The following is an 18,924-nucleotide window of genomic DNA, read 5'->3' as shown; positions in this document are numbered from 1 at the left end:
AGCTTTGATCTCAGGTGAACTCACTGACATAGCCGCTCATAGCTGCGGATCAGTCAGTGTGTACCAACGGCCACAGTGAGCAGTTGTGCTTTCCAATATGACCATGCACTGAAGCCCAAGGATGTTGCAGAGTCGGGATCGTCATGGGACCTTGTGTGGATTACGCCAAACTGCAGAGGTACTTTAAGGGTTAATATATTGGAGAAAGGAGGGGTGTTGTAAATAAAGGATTATTTTCTGTGTTTTGTGTTTCTCTTCTTTTTACTTACATAATTAGTAATGGGGGGTCTCAGACGTCTACCCATTACTAATCCATGCTGAAAGAATTGACATGCTGAAGATTATTTTCTGCACCAAATCTGGAAGGAGAAAATACGCAATGCTGGCATCAAAATTTGCTTTCAGCTTTGTGACAACTCTGCACACAAAACCCCCCACATAAAAAATGCACCGTGTGGACACAGCCTTACTCTGCCTATGCATATGATAGGGTTAAAGGCAACATCCGACTACTGTCTAGGCACTGTAGCTGGAAGAGGGGGCAGGAAGGCAAGATTTCAAACATAACTCCCATATGGCTCTTTCACTATATCAATGCGGATAAGACACGTGCAACTCTGAGTGCAGATGAAATGAGCTTGTTAGGCCTCAGAGCTTGTGAGGTGCAGAAGCCCTAATCAGTGTGAGGATAAGGGGTGCTGGATAGCACTTATTGATTGCTGAGAAAACAGAGACTGTCATCCCTGTGCATGTGCCCCCTTGTGGTGAAGACAGAAACAATACAGTGGTTGTATAGCAGTACAATGAGGAAGAACGGAGCATGCGCCACCTGTGAGTGATTAACTACTGGAGGATATATCCAGCAATAACAGATTAAACAAAAAAGCAGGAATAAAATGCATGGTGCATTTGTTGTGTATTTGCAAAAATTAATAAATTTTAGGTATAGAATACACAGAGCCACTAATGTGAAGTTGGGAATACCCCTTCTTAATGTGTACCTCCTACACAAAATTGTAGCTGCCGCCTAGGTTCTGGTGTTCAGCCAAGGGCTCATTCCGTTTGTCCTGGTCAGTTCTATTTTTTTGCAGACCTACTGACAATACCATGTTTTCAATGTGTTTTGTGTAGGATTGGAGGGCACACGGAAGTGCTTCCGTGTGCCATCCGTGCCTGTATGTCCGTTCCATTATCATAGATAAAAGGGCTGTGGAAGAGAAAGCGCAATAGGGTCTTACCCAGGTGATGGGAGGGTGAAAGAAAGTGTTACACTCACCTATAATGGTTGTGCCAGTCACAACCACTATGCACGCATATGAGAATCCAAGTCCGGCACCAGTCCCAAGATTGGCTGATAGAGAGTGGAAGAGGAAAAGGGTTGTAGTCCGCGCCAAGGACTCAGAGGATTCAATGGAGATTTATGCTTCTTTTATTGGCATGCACATGTCTACGCGTTTCAGGAGTCACAGCTCCCTTCGTCAGGACAGCAAGCAAGGAACATTAAATCGTTCCTTGCTTGCTGTCCTGACGAAGGGAGCTGTGACTCCTGAAACGCGTAGACATGTGCATGCCAATAAAAGAAGCATAAATCTCCATTGAATCTTCTGAGTCCTTGGCGCGGATTACAACCCTTTTCCTCATCCACTCTCTGTTATCGTTCCATTATCATGGAACATGTCCTATTCTGTTCTGCAAAATGCAGACCGTGACAATAAAAGTCAATGGGTCTGCAAAATATAAGGAAGCAATTCCGTGTGGCTTCAGTATATAGGTGCCTCTGTCAGCCCTGCAGCAGCTGACACAGCAGTATGAGCGCCGCTGCAGGGATGATGAGAGAGTGGACGTCATGAGGTTAGCTAAGTTCATTACCTGATTACGTTGATGACCTCCGCCAGCTGAACTCGTGACGTCAGTGCTCGTTGCAGAGTTCCATGGTCCGCCGCATTGTCACATCAGGTCTCGCAGGCAGCCCGAGGCTGGGACTAGCGGTGACGTCATGGGCTCCCGCGATACTTCGTGTGAGAACGCGGTGGCCATGGAACTCAGTGACGAGTGCTGATGTCACAAGTTCAGAGATAAACTGAGCTAATCTCATGACGTCTGCGCTTGTCATTCCCTGCAATGACCTGGCCTGATCGAATGATGTTCCTCAGGTCACTGCACTGCTCTCTCAGCCAATTGGGAACATTCTGTTCTTCATTGACAGAGTGAGCATAGATCATCGTGGGACCCCTTATTGGATTACGCTGGACCCAAATTTGTTTTTTCTTTTCAATAAATTGGTGAAAGAGGGAATGTGTTTGGGAGTGTTTTTCAAATAAAGTTTTTTTGTTTTTTTTTTCTTTTTACTACTGACTGGATTAGTAATGTCAGGTATCTGATCGATGTCGTGACATCACTAATGCCAGGTGACATTACACAGCTGGTATCAACCCCATATATTACCCAGTTAGCCACCGCCCAAGGGCAACGGGATGATCCGGGGTGAAGTGCCAAGATTGGCACATCTAATGGATGTGCCACTTCTGGGAAAGCTGGGGTTTATTTTTAGGCTGGGGAGGGTTCAATAACCGTGGACCTCCCTAGACTGAGAATACCAGGCCACAGTTGTTTGCTTTACCTTGGCTGGTAATCCAATTTGGGGGATCCCACATTTTTTGTTTTATTTATTTTAAATGTGTGGGGTGCCCTCTGTTTTGGATTACCAGCCAAGGTGAAGCTGCCAGCTGCGGTCTGCAGCCTGCCGCTGTCTGCTTCACCTTAGCTACATAAAAATAAGGGGTGACCCCACGTCATTTTTTGTGGAAAATAATGAAGTTGTGGCTAAAAACAAGGTTAAAACACCCTTTAGTGCTACATGAAAGGCATGAAAGGCATGAAAGGGTGCAAGATTACAAAATGCAGAGGAGTGGGACATTGTATGTCTTTCTATCTATCAATCTATCCATCCCTCTATCCAGCTATTATTTATCTATTATCTATCTATCCAGCTATATGTCACGCGTAAAGGCCGCTACCCAGGGACAGGGGACTACTGTGACTCTGTACGCTGGAGTACCCTGACTTGCCCTCAAGCCACAGGTACACTTAAAGGTAGAAAGGTGTGACCCTCCGACCTGTCCTTGGCTCCTACCCAGACCCTGCTCTAGAGACCCCCTACCTGTGACCCCCAACCTATTCAGCGGGACACCTCCAGGGGACAGCACCAAAATAAAATAGAAATAACAAAACTACAAACAAATCTACAAAATCGCTTCTGCAAACTACTCCTTGTTTGCAGAAGGCTACTGGAACTGAGATATGGTACGACCACACACACACACACACACACACACACACACACACACACACACACACACACACACAGGCTCTCTCTGTAAACGGAGGAGAGAAAATAATCAGCACTGTGTGAAGGATGCTGGGACTTTTTAAAGGCCCAGCCTAATTAGAAACTTAGCGCACCTGAGGGACTGCCTCTAACCGAACTTGCAAAAGAAGCATTAACCCCTCAGATGCTAAAAGGAAAAAATGTCCGTTTAAATGAGGATGAGTCTTGCTGGAGAGAGACCAGCGTGACACTATCTTTCTAGCTTTTGACTGTATGTAACCCTCCTTCCGTGCTTTTTTTTTTTGCGGTCCACAAAAAACCTGGAAAGCACACTGATGTAAAATGGACCGTATACGGAACGGATGTGGTTGTCACGCGGATGCATATAAGGAAAAACTGGACATTTTTTTTTATAGACCACAAAAACTGGATGGTTGTGTGAATTTACCGAGAGTCAACGACTCTTGTATGAACCATATTTTTGAACTGTGTCAAGGAGAAGGAGCAGCCACTCACTTTTATGAAGACTTTGTAATTAATCAGCATTAAGTAGAGATACAAATACCTTGCTTCCTTGCCATGATCACCAATAACTCTGTCATCCCGTCCAAGGTTTCTGGAAGAGATACGTCCCATTTCTATACTTAATTCTTCAAGGAGGCCTCTGTAGCCATCTCTGTTGAACCTTACTCTGTGACGGGAATATCCAGCAAGTTGTTCATCTGCTCCAATACCTGTGAGTACCACCTATTTAAAGAATAATAAGAGGGGGAAGTGAGGAAATTTGGGATTTCAGTTACTGTATTTGCTCTATCTATATATATAATTGCCTTATTCTGTCTGTCTGTCTGTCTGTCTGTCATGCTCCGAAATTGTGTCCTTACGGTGACACAAAGCTGATTGGCCGCTGGGCTCGCCATGGCCCCGCCCCCCCACACGGATTGGCCTCTCGCCCCGGCTCTCTGCAGGCCCCGCCCCCCTCACGCAATGCACGCTCGCTGTGGCCCAACTGACACGGGGCTCCGATTCCCAGGTGAGTACACACACACACATCAGATCACACACACCTCACACACACCTCACACACACCTCACACATCACATCCACACATCACAACATGCTGGGATATCGCTTGCTTCTACACCGGCTCCGTCAGGATCCCGGCAGCGCCAGACATAACCTTGCGATGCTGGGATCTTAACGGAGGCCGTGAAAGCTGGTAACCATTATACACATCGGGTAACTAAGGTCCCTTAGTTACCCGATGTGTATCATAGTTACCAGTGTACACCGGCTCCCACTCACTCTCACACACACCTCACACACACATCACATCGCATCCACACATCAAGGTCCTGCAGCTGCGGAACATACATAACATAACAGCACACACATAACAGCACACACATACACACACACAAATCAGATCACACTCACTCACACACACACATCACATCGCATCCACATACTCACAACATCCTGGGATATCGCTTGCTTCTCGGCGGCGATATTGTGCTGTGAGCTTCCAGGACCTGCGGGAGGATCACATGGCCAGAAGCATGTGATATCCCCGGATGTTGTGAGTATCAGCGCGTATGTGCAATATCGTCAGTGTCTGTGTGTGTGAGTGTATGCGATCGGGTGTGTGTGAGTGGATGCGATCGGGTGTGTGTGTGAGTGGATGCGATCGGTTGTGTGTGTGAGTGGATGCGATCGGTTGTGTGTGTGAGTGGATGCGATCGGTTGTGTGTGTGAGTGGATGCGATCGGTTGTGTGTGTGAGTGGATGCGATCGGTTGTGTGTGTGAGTGGATGCGATCGGTTGTGTGTGTGAGTGGATGCGATCGGTTGTGTGTGTGAGTGGATGCGATCGGTTGTGTGGGTGAGTGGATGCGATCGGTTGTGTGGGTGAGTGGATGCGATCGGTTGTGTGGGTGAGTGGATGCGATCGGTTGTGTGGGTGAGTGGATGCGATCGGTTGTGTGGGTGAGTGGATGCGATCGGGTGTGGGTGAGTGTCGGCAGAGGAGCACGGCGTGCTGGAGGAGGCTGGGAGCAGAGAGGCTGATCTTGGGGAAGGCTGGGAGGGGGAGGCTGATGCTGAGGGAGGCTGGAAGGAGAGAGGCTGAGCAAACGTGCTCCATCCGCCATACTGCGCACTCCCCATCGTGCTGCATCCCCCATGCTGCGCACTCCCAAACGTGGTCCATCCGCCATGCTGCGCACTCCCAAACGTGGTCCATCCGCCATGCTGCGCACTCCCAAACGTGCTCCATCCGCCATACTGCGCACTCCCAAACGTGCTCCATCCGCCATACTGCGCACTCCCCATCGTGCACCATCCGGCATGCTGCGCACTCCCAAGCGGATGGAGCATGATGGGGGGTGCGCAGCATGGCGGATGGAGCACGTTTGGGAGTGCGCAGCATGGCGGATGGAGCACGTTTGGGAGTGCGCAGCATGACGGATGGAGCACGTTTGGGAGTGCGCAGCATGACGGATGGAGCACGTTTGGGAGTGCGCAGCATGACGGATGGTGCACGATGGGGAGTGCGCAGTATGGCGGATGGAGCACGTTTGGGAGTGCGCAGTATGGCGGATGGAGCACGTTTGGGAGTGCGCAGCATGGCGGATGGAGCACGTTTGGGAGTGCGCAGCATGGCGGATGGACCACGTTTGGGAGTGCGCAGCATGGCGGATGGAGCACGTTTGGGAGTGCGCAGCATGGCGGATGGAGCACGTTTGGGAGTGCGCAGCATGGCGGATGGAGCACGTTTGGGAGTGCGCAGCATGGCGGATGGACCACGTTTGAGAGTGCGCAGCATGGCGGATGGAGCACGTTTGGGAGTGCGCAGCATGCCGGATGGAGCACGATGGGGAGTGCGCAGCATGGCGGATGGAGCACGATGGGGAGTGCGCAGCATGGCGGATGGAGCACGTTTGGGAGTGCGCAGCATGGCGGATGGAGCACGTTTGGGAGTGCGCAGCATGGCGGATGGAGCACGTTTGGGAGTGCGCAGCATGGCGGATGGACCACGTTTGGGAGTGCGCAGCATGGCGGATGGAGCATGATAGGGGGTGCGCAGCATGGCGGATGGAGCACGTTTGGGAGTGCGCAGCATGGCGGATGGACCACGTTTGGGAGTGCGCAGTATGGCGGATGGAGCACGTTTGGGAGTGCGCAGCATGGCGGATGGAGCACGTTTGGGAGTGTGCAGCATGGCGGATGGACCACGTTTGGGAGTGCGCAGCATGGCGGATGGAGCACGTTTGGGAGTGCGCAGCATGGCGGATAGAGCACGTTTGGGAGTGCGCAGCATGGCGGATGGAGCACGTTTGGGAGTGCGCAGCATGGCGGATGGAGCACGTTTGGGAGTGTGCAGCATGCCGGATGGTGCACGATGGGGAGTGCGCAGTATGGCGGATGGAGCACGATGGGGAGTGCGCAGCATGGCGGATGGAGCACGTTTGGGAGTGCGCAGCATGGCGGATGGAGCACGTTTGGGAGTGCGCAGCATGGCGGATGGACCACGTTTGGGAGTGCGCAGCATGGCGGATGGACCACGTTTGGGAGTGCGCAGCATGGCGGATGGAGCACGTTTGGGAGTGCGCAGCATGGCGGATGGAGCATGATAGGGGGTGCGCAGCATGGCGGATGGAGCACGTTTGGGAGTGCGCAGCATGGCGGATGGAGCACGTTTGGGAGTGTGCAGCATGGCGGATAGAGCACGATGGGGAGTGCGCAGCATGGCGGATGGAGCACGTTTGGGAGTGCGCAGCATGGGGGATGCAGCACGATGGGGAGTGCGCAGTATGGCGGATGGAGCACGTTTGGGAGTGCGCAGCATGGCGGATGGACCACGTTTGGGAGTGCGCAGCATGGCGGATGGAGCACGTTTGGGAGTGCGCAGCATGGGGGATGCAGCACGATGGGGGGTGCGCAGCATGGGGGATGGAGCACGATGGGAGGTGCACACCTCCCCCCAACACACACACACACGCGCACTGCACAACACACACACACTAGGAATCACAAACAACGCCCTACACAGACACCCACACACACAGACAACGCTGCACACACAAATATACGCACATACTGCACAACACACACATTGCTCAAAACATACCTCCCCCCAAAACACACCACACCCACACAAACCGCACAACACACACACAACGCTACAGACACACAGCGCTCCACAAACAACGCAACACACGCAACACACATACAACACCGCTCTCACCCCCCGCGACACTCAGAACATGTACAGCGCCCTACACAAACACTTGGTAACTACACACAACAACATCTATATATATATCTATATATATATCTATATATATATATATATATATATATATATATATATATAAACAAAAATCATACATGAACTACACAATACGTAAATTCTAGAATACCCGATGCGTAGAATCGGGCCACCTTCTAGTGATAAATAAGTGAGTAAAAGTCATAAATTGGATAAGATAAGCTTTCTTATAGCATGGTAGCATATTTTTGCAATCCCACCAACTCTTTCTCACCCTATTGTATAGGACAGTGAATACAATCCCCATACATACACGACTTAGGCTATGTGCGCACTGGAAAATGGAATTTTCTCAAGAAAATTCCGCAGGCATTGAAAGATTACCGCACCCGCGGTAAAAAAACGAGACAAACCGCACCCGAAAACCGCATGCGGTTTGCCGCGGTTTTACCACGGTATTGTTCGCGGTATTGCCGCGTGCGGTTTGGTACATGTGTTTTAGTGCATTCAATGCAATAAAGCACATTGAAAAAAAAAAATAATTTCCTTCTGAGATAGATAGCAGATAGATAAATAAATAGACAGATAGAAGAATAGATAGAGGGATAGATAGATAAGATAGAGGACAGATCGCTGCATTTCTCACGGTCGGTAGTGAGTTCACAATGCCTTGTGGTTACCTCTGCTGTCTCGCTGCGAGGCTGCATTCAGCCTGTGTCAGTCGCGGCTGGATGTAAGCAGCACAGGACCTGTGAATTACGTCGGAGCTTTGTTTCGGGGGGGTTAATAAACGGGTGAACAAGGCTTTTTTGTGTTTTATTTAAAATAAAGGATTTTTCGCTGTGTTTTTTCACTTTACTTACGGGTTGATCATGTCAGCTGTCACATAGACGCTGCCATGATCAAGCCAGGACTTAGTGGGAGCGATCCGCCGCCTTTAACTCCTTATTACCTGGATCGCCACTGCATCACGGCATCTAGAAGAGCTGGGGACACTCCGGTCCTGTCGCATAATGCATGCGACAGTCCCGGGGCAGCTGCGGCTGATATTCTCGGCTGCGGGAGGTGGGAGGGAGGCGGGGGGACATTAACACTACCCCTCTCCCTCCCCAGCCTGAGAATACCGGGCCGCCGCTGTGTGCTTACCTCGGCTGGACGATAAATATACAGCGGAGCCCACGTGTTTTTTTTTCTATATTTCCGTTTGATTTCTATGTGCATTCTATATGTCTGTGTCTGTGTGTGAGTGTGATGTGTGCGTGTTCTATGTCTGTGGTGTGTGTGATGTGTGTGTGTGTGTGTGTGTTTACTCTCTGCTCTTCTTCTTCCTGTCATAATGACATCACTTCCCTGCAAACCGCAGGCAGCGATGTACATTACCGCAGGTAAACCGTGAAATACCGGAGGGAATAATGCAGGAAAAGGCAATGAACCGCACAGAATTTGCTGCCTGTGGGATTTCATGATTACATTGCAGTCAATGGAGTGAAATCCCGCAGCGACGTGCGGAAAAGAAGTGACATGCAATTGTTTTTGCTGCGGGAATCCCGCAGCAAAACATGCAGCTGTCAAAATCCGCCTAGTGCGCACAGCATTTTTTTTTCCCATAGGTTTTGCTGGTGATTCACTGCAGACATGTTATGAACATTTTCTGCAGCGAAACTTGCAGCAAAACCGCAGGAAATCCGCGGAAAAAAACGGCAAGTGCGCACAGGGCCTTAAGCTCCAACAATACCAGCCGAATCAACTGACAATGTGATGTTTAGGAGGTATCCCAACACTGATAAATTATGTCGGATTCTGAATTTTAAAGCTATATGCACAAAATTTTGCTGTAAATTGATTGTTGGCAGGAAAAAAACTAAAATATGCATTTTTGTTACAAACTTTTCCCCTCATATGTGAAGTGCGCAAGAACTGACACGCTGCAGATTTGAATCTGCTGCATCTTTGCAAGGAAGAAATAAGCAACGTGTGCATGAGACATCAGAAATCTTATTCACTTTACTGTGTACACAGCCTAACACCCAATCAACTCTTAGGGTACCTTCACACTTAGCGATGCAGCAGCGATCCGACCAGCGATCTGACCTGGTCAGGATCGCTGCTGCATCGCTACATGGTCGCTGGTGAGCTGTCAAACAGGCAGATCTCACCAGCGACCAGTGAACAGCCCCCAGCCAGCAGCGACGTGCAAGCGACGCTGCGCTTCCACGGAGCCGCCGTCTGGAAGCTGCGGAGACTGGTAACTAAGGTAAACATCGGGTATGGTTACCCGATGTTTACATTAGTTACCAGCGCACACCGCTTAGCTGTGTGTGCAGGGAGCAGGGAGCCGCGCACACTGAACGCTGGCTCCTTGCTCTCCTAGCTACAGTACACATCGGGTTAATTAACCCGATATGTAATGCAGCTACATGTGCAGAGAGCAGGGAGCCGCGCACACTGCTTAGCGCTGGCTCCTTGCTCTCCTAGCTGCTGTACACATCGGGTTAATTAACCCGATGTGTACAGCAGCTACATGTGCAGAGAGCCGGAGCCGGCAGCACAGGCAGCGTGAGAGCTGCAGAGGCTGGTAACTAAGGTAAATATCGGGTAACCACCTTGGTTACCCGATGTTTATCTTGGTTACAAGCTTACCTCAGCTGTCAGACGCCGGCTCCTACTCCCTGCTCGCTTCATTTGTCGCTCTCTCGCTGTCACACACAGCGATCTGTGTGTCACAGTGGGAGAGCGCCTTTGAAGAAAACGAACCAGGGCTGTGTGTAACGAGCAGCGATCTCGCAGCAGGGGCCAGATCGCTGCTCATTGTCACACACAGCGAGATCGCTAATGAGGTCACTGCTGCGTCACAAAAAGCGTGACTCATCAGCGATCTCGGCAGTGAGCTCGCTGTGTGTGAAGCACCCCTTACTATTCAGGAGAAAAGCTGCTGCCAGGACTTTTTCTGCACTCACCTTTGAAAACACACAAGCGTGCGGCTAAGGCAAATGATCATGGGAATAGAGGCGGGGTGTGGGATTGGGGGGGTGGGTGTGGGGGGGGGAAGTCTGCAATCAAAGCCAATCATGAGGCTGACAAGTTTCTAAAGTGTTCGGGGGCCTCTAATGCTACAAGGCAGTCATGGTGTGCCCACAGGAATATGATTGGACGATCACTTACAGGTGCAGCTGAACTGTAATCACCTGAATTGAAAACACCTTAAAAATTGGTGTCCGCACAAAAAAAAACAAACCCAAAAAACTCTGGGGTAGGCAGTCACAATCAATTCTAACACAATCGTTACACCCCAGGAATGGTAGCTCTATCAGTAAGGGTACTTTCACACCTCCGGTTTTTCTTCTGCGGCACAATCCGGCACTTTGCAGGAAAATCGCAACCGGTTTTTTTTTGCTGCCGGTTGCGATTTTCCTGCATAGACTTTAATTAGTGCCGCATTGTGCTGCATGGCCTTGCGTTCCATCCGGTTTTTGCCGCATGCGGCAGATTTAGCCGATGCGGCGGCCGGATGGAACGTTGCCTGGCACGTTTTTTCGTGCGGCAAAAAAACCGCATCGCGCCGCATTCGGCCGATGCGGCGCATCTCTCAATGCATGCCTATGGCGGCCGGATGCGGCGCGATGCGGCAAATACCGCATTCGGCCGCCGCATGCGGTTTTTGCCACTGCGCATGCTCAGTAGCATGCCGCAAGCGGCAAAAACCGGGCGGGCCGCATGGGAAAAACTTATGCAAAGGATGCGGTGTTTTCACCGCATCCGTTGCATAGCTTGCACAGCCGGATTGAGCCGCAGGGCTCAAGCCGGATGTGTGAAAGTAGCCTAAGTGGCAGGAGCTGGCTGTACTATACAATCAAGCTTCTACTGCACCATTGGACCCATGTAACGCCTGCCTGGAGCCACAGACTCAGACTGTCTGTAAAGGGAGGCTAGAGGAAAGCCGCTCACCAAGCAGGACCCCGAGAACTCTGCAACCCTTTAATCCCTATACAGGGATTTGGAATTACACAGAGCCCCAGAGATCACCACCTGTGGTAGGCGTAGTCCGTGGTAGTCAGGCAGGGTCAAAAACCAGTAGATGCAATACAGGAACAGAATCGGCAGGCAAGGGAATAATGAGGAAACAAACCAGAGGTCAAATCTGGGACTGACAGCAAGGTACAAAAACGACAGGCTGGAGGGTAGTCAGAAAATAAGCAGGGGTCAGCGCACAGAAATTACTATACAAACACAACAGGAACCAGGAATACAATACTATCTCTGGTGGTGGCCAGCAGACAGGAGGGGGAATAAGAAGGGTGTAGAGTCTTCCAATTTGTTGTAGCTGAATGATGGTAACAGCAGCTGGAAGACACACGCCACCTAAAGTCAGCCAGTGGTACTGCAGATCCCATGAAAACCCAGCCCAGTGGATGAGCTGAGCCTGCGCCCACCAGCGCCGCTGGCATCGACTCCTCTCCCACCACCAGCACTATCCATGGCAGGAACACAGCGTCGCCTGGTGATTGAAGCAGAAGTCGATGGAGCAGACTCCGGTGGGAGCATTTTAACAGCTTGGAGGCAGCAGTCACTCGATATCATGGAATGAAAGGAGTTAGAGCAGTGTTCCCCAACTCCAGTCCTCAGGAGCCACCAACCGTGCACATTTTCAGGATTTCCTTATTGCACAGGTTACAATAACATGCACACATGATCATTCCAACACCTGTGCAATGCTAAGGAAATTCTGAAAACATACAATGACCGTGGCCCATGAGGAATGGAGTTGAGGGAACACAGAGTTAGAGGAAAAGTCTTCCTACCGTCATCAGAATCTCATAAGGATGTGGAATTGGGGTGTTGTGACTGCTTGACATGTCAGCTAGATGCCTAAAAGATCTCAAGGTCTGCCACCTCACTACTCCTAGCACTTATCCTCTTTCTGAATGACAGAAAACAACATCTTGGGAAGGTGAACTCGTGTTTCCAATAGGTAATGTAACTATGACAAACACCAGAATTGCATTATTTTTTGGTAATCTCACCTACCTTAAAAAAAAAAATAAAAAAATGAAATAAGCATTGAAAGCATCTTACGTGCACAAAGTTGTCATGCATTAATAATAAAATTTAAAAAGCCCTAACTGCTCAAAAACGGCCTTAAGGGTCCATCAACTGGAAATAAAGAAAAAAAAAAAATATATATCTTCCGGGTCTGGGAAAATTGTGACAAAATTGGGGGGGGGGGGGGTGAGAAGAAGCATGAAACCTACCACGTTTCTAGGTCATTTTTATGCACAATGAATCCTTTAAAAAAAAAATAAATAAATAATGGTGGAATAGCATTTTTTTTCCCCACCATTTCATCCCACTAGGAGTTGGTGTTGTTTCAATCAATTGTTTCTAATACAAAATGAAATGTGCTCTTTGTATATAATCTTTATTGAGAATGTTTCAAAAGGTAGTAACAAATTAACGCAATAATAGTACAATATAAACACGTAAATAGGAGGGGAATGGGAAGGAGGGAGGATGGGGAAACATAAATGAGGAAAGTTGGGGAGGGGAAGGGAAAAAAGTCCTGTCTATATCTTGGGTATATGGGGTATATACGTTATCTATGTGCGGGGAGACCAGCTAACCAAGAGTGCCCTGATAGTATAGGAAAACAAGTTAATTGCCGATTTATGAGAGTTTTGGTAAAGAGTCCATTTGTTCCATAATTCCAGTCATTTTTTATTCTGGGAGTAAAATAACTGAATTTCTCAAGGCTACCAATGGAATTTGATTAGTTTAACCAGTCGAGTAAAGCAGGCATATATTTATCTTTCCAATGTCTTGCTATAGAGATTTTAGCTTCGTTACAGAGGTGGGGGACTATAGATTGTTTAAAATGATGATGATTCGGGATATCTAGATTGAGTACAATGAAGTCTGGGTCAGTTTAATTTCAGTAATGACAGCTTTTTCAATGAGGGGTTTCATTTCCACCAAATTTTCTTTAAAACAACACCAGATGTGGGGGGGGGGATACTATTTCTTGGTTACATCTCCCGCAGTTTGTAGAGTGGGATTTATCCATTTTATGCAAAATGTCTGGGGTTTTGTACCACCTTGAAATAATCTTATAGTTGAGTTCTTGGTATTCAGAAGATATTGAAAGGAAGTGGGCAATTCTTTAGTATGACTTATTTAAATCAGGATTAAAATAAATATTTACGGTAATTCAGTTTCCCATTGTTTAATAAATGGAGTCTCTAAAGTACAATATAAAGCTTTTTTGATATCCATTTCCCTTTTAAAAATAATTTTTGAAAAGCAGAGTTGGATGTTGGATGTCTGGCAAGTACTTCAGTTCTTTTAAACAAATTTTTTGGATGTCTGGCAGACAGCAAGCAGTCAGGTCTTGAAGGATTTTAGTCTATTTATCTTTTAAAGTTATACTACTGAAAACGCATTTTATCCTATCGATATCAACAACCTTATTGTACTGTATATGTGAAGTGACTTATTGGTATATCAAAGGCTTTCTGATGATTTAATTTTCTTTTTTAAAGATCTGCATCTGTTTGAGAAGTATATTAACCCCTTAACGACCGCCGATACGCCTTTTAACGGAGACAAATTAGGGTACTTCTTCCGATCCGCCGCTTTTTAACGGCGGTCGGAAAAAAGGGTCTAGCGCCCCCCAGAGTCAGAAAATTTCCGGGGTCTTAGCTGCCGGGGGTAGCTGAGACCCTGGAGATCATGATTCTGGCCGGTTTTTCCGGTCCCCGCTCACCTGATGACCTGTATACACCGTATACCGGTCATCAGGTTACAGTAAATGACCGCGCCGGTAAAAAATCATTTATCTCCCATCTGGCATAAACAAACATGTCAGAAGGGAGATAAATCTTATCCCCCGGTCCTCTCCGGTCCCCCGGTGTCGCTAAAGTGTCCCCCCCACCCCCCTTCCTCCCGAAAATCTAACATGGCGCTGCACATACCGGCGCGCACAGCAGCGCGCCGGCCGCATTTCCCCCTTTCCTATGGTTTCTGTCGCATGTGCTATGACACATACGACAGAAACCTGCTCCCCAGGCCCTGCCAGGTCACCCCCTACTCCCACCCCGGTGTTCCCCGGTGTCCCCCGTACCTGTGGGAGCGCTGATCCCCCGCGGCCCCCTCCTCCGGCTCCTTCTCAGCAGACGCCGGTCACACGTGCAGAGCGCGGCTGTCAGCTTCCTGTGTCTGTGACTCAGACGCTGGCTGCTGCTGCTGCTGCTGCTGCTTGCACAGTCTGTAGCTGTGACCCGGGGAGGGTGGGTGAAAATTCTTTACACCCACTCTCCTCAAATGGAGGGTCTGCACTTCTAGAAAATGGGGGATACGTTCCCTGAACGTGCCCCCCATATTCTAGAAGGTCCAGAATCGCTGCGGGACTTTCACAATGGATTACAGCAGGGACTTGATTTTTTTTTTTCTTTTCAATAAATTGTCCAAAAGAGGGAATGTTTTTGGGGAGTGTTTTTTCAAATAAATTTTTTTTTTGTTGTCAATTTTTTTTTATTATTACTGTCAATTAGTTATGTCTGGTATCAAATAGACGCTGTGACATAACTAATTGCTGGGCTTGATTCCAGGTGACATTACACACCTGGTATCAACCCCATTTATTACCCCGTTAGCCAACGCACCAGGGCACGGGATGAGTTGGGGCGAAGCGCCAGGATTGGCGCATCTGATGGATGCGCCACTTCTGGGGCGGCTGCAGCCTGCTATTTTTAGGCTGGGAAGAGTCCAATAACCATGGCTCTTCCCACCCTGAGAATACCAGACCCCAGCTGTCAGCTTCACCTTGACTGGTGATCTAATTTGGGGGGACCCCACGTTTGTTTTTTTTTTTTAATTATTTATTTATAAATAATTAAAAAAAAAAAAAACAGCTTGGGGAGCCCTCCAAATTGATCACCAGCCAAGGTGAAGCTGTCAGCTGTGGTTTGCAGGCTACAGCTGTCTGCTTTACCCTAGCTGGCTATCAAAAATAGGGGGGACCCCACGTCATTTATTTTAATTATTTTTTTTTCTTTTTGGGCTAAATACAAGGCTAGGCACCCTTTAGTGCCACATGAAAGGCACTAAAGGGCGCCAGCTTAGAATATGCAGGGGGGTGGGACGTTATATATGTTTGACATCTATCCATTCATCCATTGTAGCATTTTAGGCTATGTGCCCACAATCAGGGTTTGCAGCGTTTTGGGCGCAGAGTGTTTTCCCTGCGTCCATAACGCTGCGTTGTGCAGTAGAAGCACAGTGGAAGGATTTTTAGAAATCCCGTGCCCACTGTGCTTCTTTTCTCCGCAGCATAAACCGACCTGTGGCGCAGCTTCCCGAGCCTCAGCATGTCAATTTATGCTGCGGAGATGAGTGTGCTCTGCAGGTAGAATAGAACTAAAGTCCACAGCAGCATGAACCCAAATCGTGGGCATGGGCAGCTGCGTTCTCCCGTGGACAACACTCACATCTCTGTAGGAAGGCTGACACTGTGTACTGGACGCCGTGTCGCTGGACCATGGCCACATAGCCTAAAAGTGAGAAATTTTTTGCTACAGCAACATTTTTGTGAAGTACCTGTGGATTCAAAATGCTTACTATACTCCTGAATAAAATCCTTGAGGGGTCCAGTTTCCAAAATGGAGTCACTTGTGGGGGGTTTCTAATGTATAGGTAACCAAGAGGCCCTGCTAATGTGACATGGTGCGCGCAATTTATTTCAACTTTTCCAAAATTCAAATGGTGCTCCTTCCATTCCAAGCCCTCCCATATATCCAAACAGAGGTTTTTGGCCACATATGGGGTATCCCTGCGCTCACAAGAAATTGGATAACAACCTGTGGGGTCCACGTTTTGTTGTTGCCTCTTGAAAAAGTGAGAAATGTGATGCTAAAGAAACATTTTTGTGAAAAAAAATGAAAATTTTCAATATGGCAACCTAAGCTTATCAAATTCTGTGTTCGTGGATTCAAAATGCTCAATATACACCTAGATAAAAGCCTTGAGGTTTCTTGATTCCAGAATGGGGTCACTTGTGGGGGGCCTCCACTGTTTAGGCACTTTAGGGGCTTTCCAAATGCGACATAGCGTCCACTAATTATTCCAGCCAAATGTTCAGTCAAATGGCGCTCCTTCCCTTCCAAGACCTGCCGTGTGCCCAAACAGTTGATTTCCACCACATATAAGATATCACCAAACTCAGGAGAAATTGTAGAATACATTTCAAGGTGATTTTTTTCCTGTTACCCTTGTGAAAAAAAGCTACCTGGTTGAAGTAACAATTTTGTGGTAAAATTTTATTTTTTTATTTTCATAGCTCAACCTTATAAACTTCTGTGAAGCACCTGGGGGTTCAGGGTACTCACCAAACATCTAGATAAATTCCTTGAGGGGCCTATTTTCCAAAATGGAGTCACTTGGGGGGGTTTCTGCTGTTTAGGTACCTTAGGGGTCCTCCAAATGCGACATGGTGCCCGCAATCTTTCTCAGCCAAATTTCCTTTCCAAAATTCAAATATTGCTCCTTCCGTTCCAAGCCCTCCCATTTCTCCAAACAAAGGTTTCAGACCACATGTGAGGTATCACCGCGCTCATAAAAAAGTGGGTAACAAACATTTGGGTCAAATTTTTGGAATTACCTCTTGAAAAAGTGAGAGAATTGATGCTAAAGCAACATTTTTGAGAAAAAAATTACAATTTTCAATATGACAAAGTAACGTTATCAAAATCTGTGAAGTACCTGTGGGTCCAAAATGCTCAGTATACCCCTCGATAGAAGCCTTAAGGGGTCTAGTTTCCAAAATGGGGTCACTTGAGGGGGGTTCCTGCTGTTTAGGTACCTTAGGGGATCTGTAAAAGCAACATGGTGCCCGCAATCTGTCTCAGCCAACTTTGCTTTCCAAAATTCAAATATTGCTCCTTTCATTTCGAGCTCTCCCATTTACCCAAACAAAGGTTTCTGACCACATATGGGGTATTGGCGCGCTCATAAGAAAGTGGGTAACAAAGTGTGAGGTCCAATTTTTGGTGTTACCTCTTGAAAAAGTAAGAAAATTAGTGCTAAAGTAACATTTTTAGGTAAGGCTGGTTTCACACTACGTCTTTTTAACATCCGTTGAAAACGTTTTTTTTAACGGAAGTACGGATCCTGCTTTTGCAGCAAATAACGTATGCAAACGCATATGTTATTTTGCAGGATCCTGCAGTGGATGTTTGGGGGCGGGCATTGTAGTCATGTGATCGGGAGTGAGGGTAACTAGACTGGGAGGAGGCTTCTGACAGCTGCAGACGCTGGTAACCAAGGTAAACATCGGCCTTGGATACCCGATATTTATCTTGGTTACGAGTCAGCTGCTCGGAGGAGAGAGAGAGAGAGAGAGAGAGAGAGAGAGAGAGAGAGAGAGAGAGAGAGAGAGAGAGAGAGAGAGAGAGAGAGAGAGAGAGAGAGAGAGAGAGAGAAAGAGAGAGAAAGAGAGAGAAAGAGAGAGAAAGAGAGAGAAAGAGAGAGAAAGAGAGAGATATAGAGATATAGAGATATAGAGATATAGAGATATAGAGATATAGAGATATAGAGATATAGAGATATAGAGATATAGAGATATAGAGATATAGAGATATAGAGATATAGAGATATAGAGATATAGAGATATAGAGATATAGAGATATAGAGATATAGAGATATAGAGATATAGAGATATAGAGATATAGAGATATTCTGGGCATGCTCAGTCCAAAAGCAGGATCCTGGCTATCAGCATGCAACGTTCACCTGCGTTTGCGTGCGTTATAGTCAGGATCCAGCAATTTGCAGGATTTGGACGGAGCTCAAAAACGCTACATGTTGCGTTTTTGAAACATGTTAAAATAACGCAAAAGGACGGATCCTGCGTCTAACGGACGCAAACGCAGGTGGACGCGAGTACATTGAAAATACATTGACAAGAAAAAGGATTTGCACAGGATCCGTACTTCCGTTAAAAAACGTTTTCGACGGATGTTAAAAAGACGTAGTGTGAAACCAGCCTAACATATTAATTTTTATTTTTTTTCATTCCACATTACTTTAGTTCCTGTGAAGCACCTGAAGGGTTAATAAACTTCTTGAATGTGGTTTTGAGTACCTTGAGGGGTGCAGGTTTTAGAATGGTGTCACTTTTGGGTATTTTCTGTCACCCAGGCCTCTCAAAGTCACATCAAATGGGATGTGGTCCCTAAAAAAAATGGTTTTGTAAATTTTGTTGAAAAAATGGGAAATTGCTGATGAACTTTGAACCCTTCTAACTTCCTAACCCCAAAAAATTTTGTTTCAAAAATTGC

At 47.5% G+C, this 18,924-nt stretch overlaps 1 protein-coding gene across 2 annotated transcripts in view; it reads right to left on the bottom strand.

Moving 5' to 3' along the window:
• The window catches only part of ASNSD1 (asparagine synthetase domain containing 1), a 247,095-nt gene that overhangs the window by 74,109 nt on the left and 154,062 nt on the right, over positions 1-18,924 (bottom strand). For both annotated transcript variants that reach the window (XM_075317738.1, XM_075317739.1), the window contains exon 5: positions 3,894-4,075. In XM_075317738.1, the coding sequence (XP_075173853.1) occupies positions 3,894-4,075 (182 nt within the window). The remainder of the gene's footprint in view (positions 1-3,893; positions 4,076-18,924) is intronic.

This window comes from Anomaloglossus baeobatrachus, chromosome 7, assembly GCF_048569485.1.
Source record: "Anomaloglossus baeobatrachus isolate aAnoBae1 chromosome 7, aAnoBae1.hap1, whole genome shotgun sequence".
Taxonomy (NCBI): Eukaryota; Metazoa; Chordata; class Amphibia; order Anura; family Aromobatidae; genus Anomaloglossus; species Anomaloglossus baeobatrachus.
Note: the sequence above shows the minus strand (reverse complement) of the source record. Positions and strands in the feature narration are given on the sequence as shown.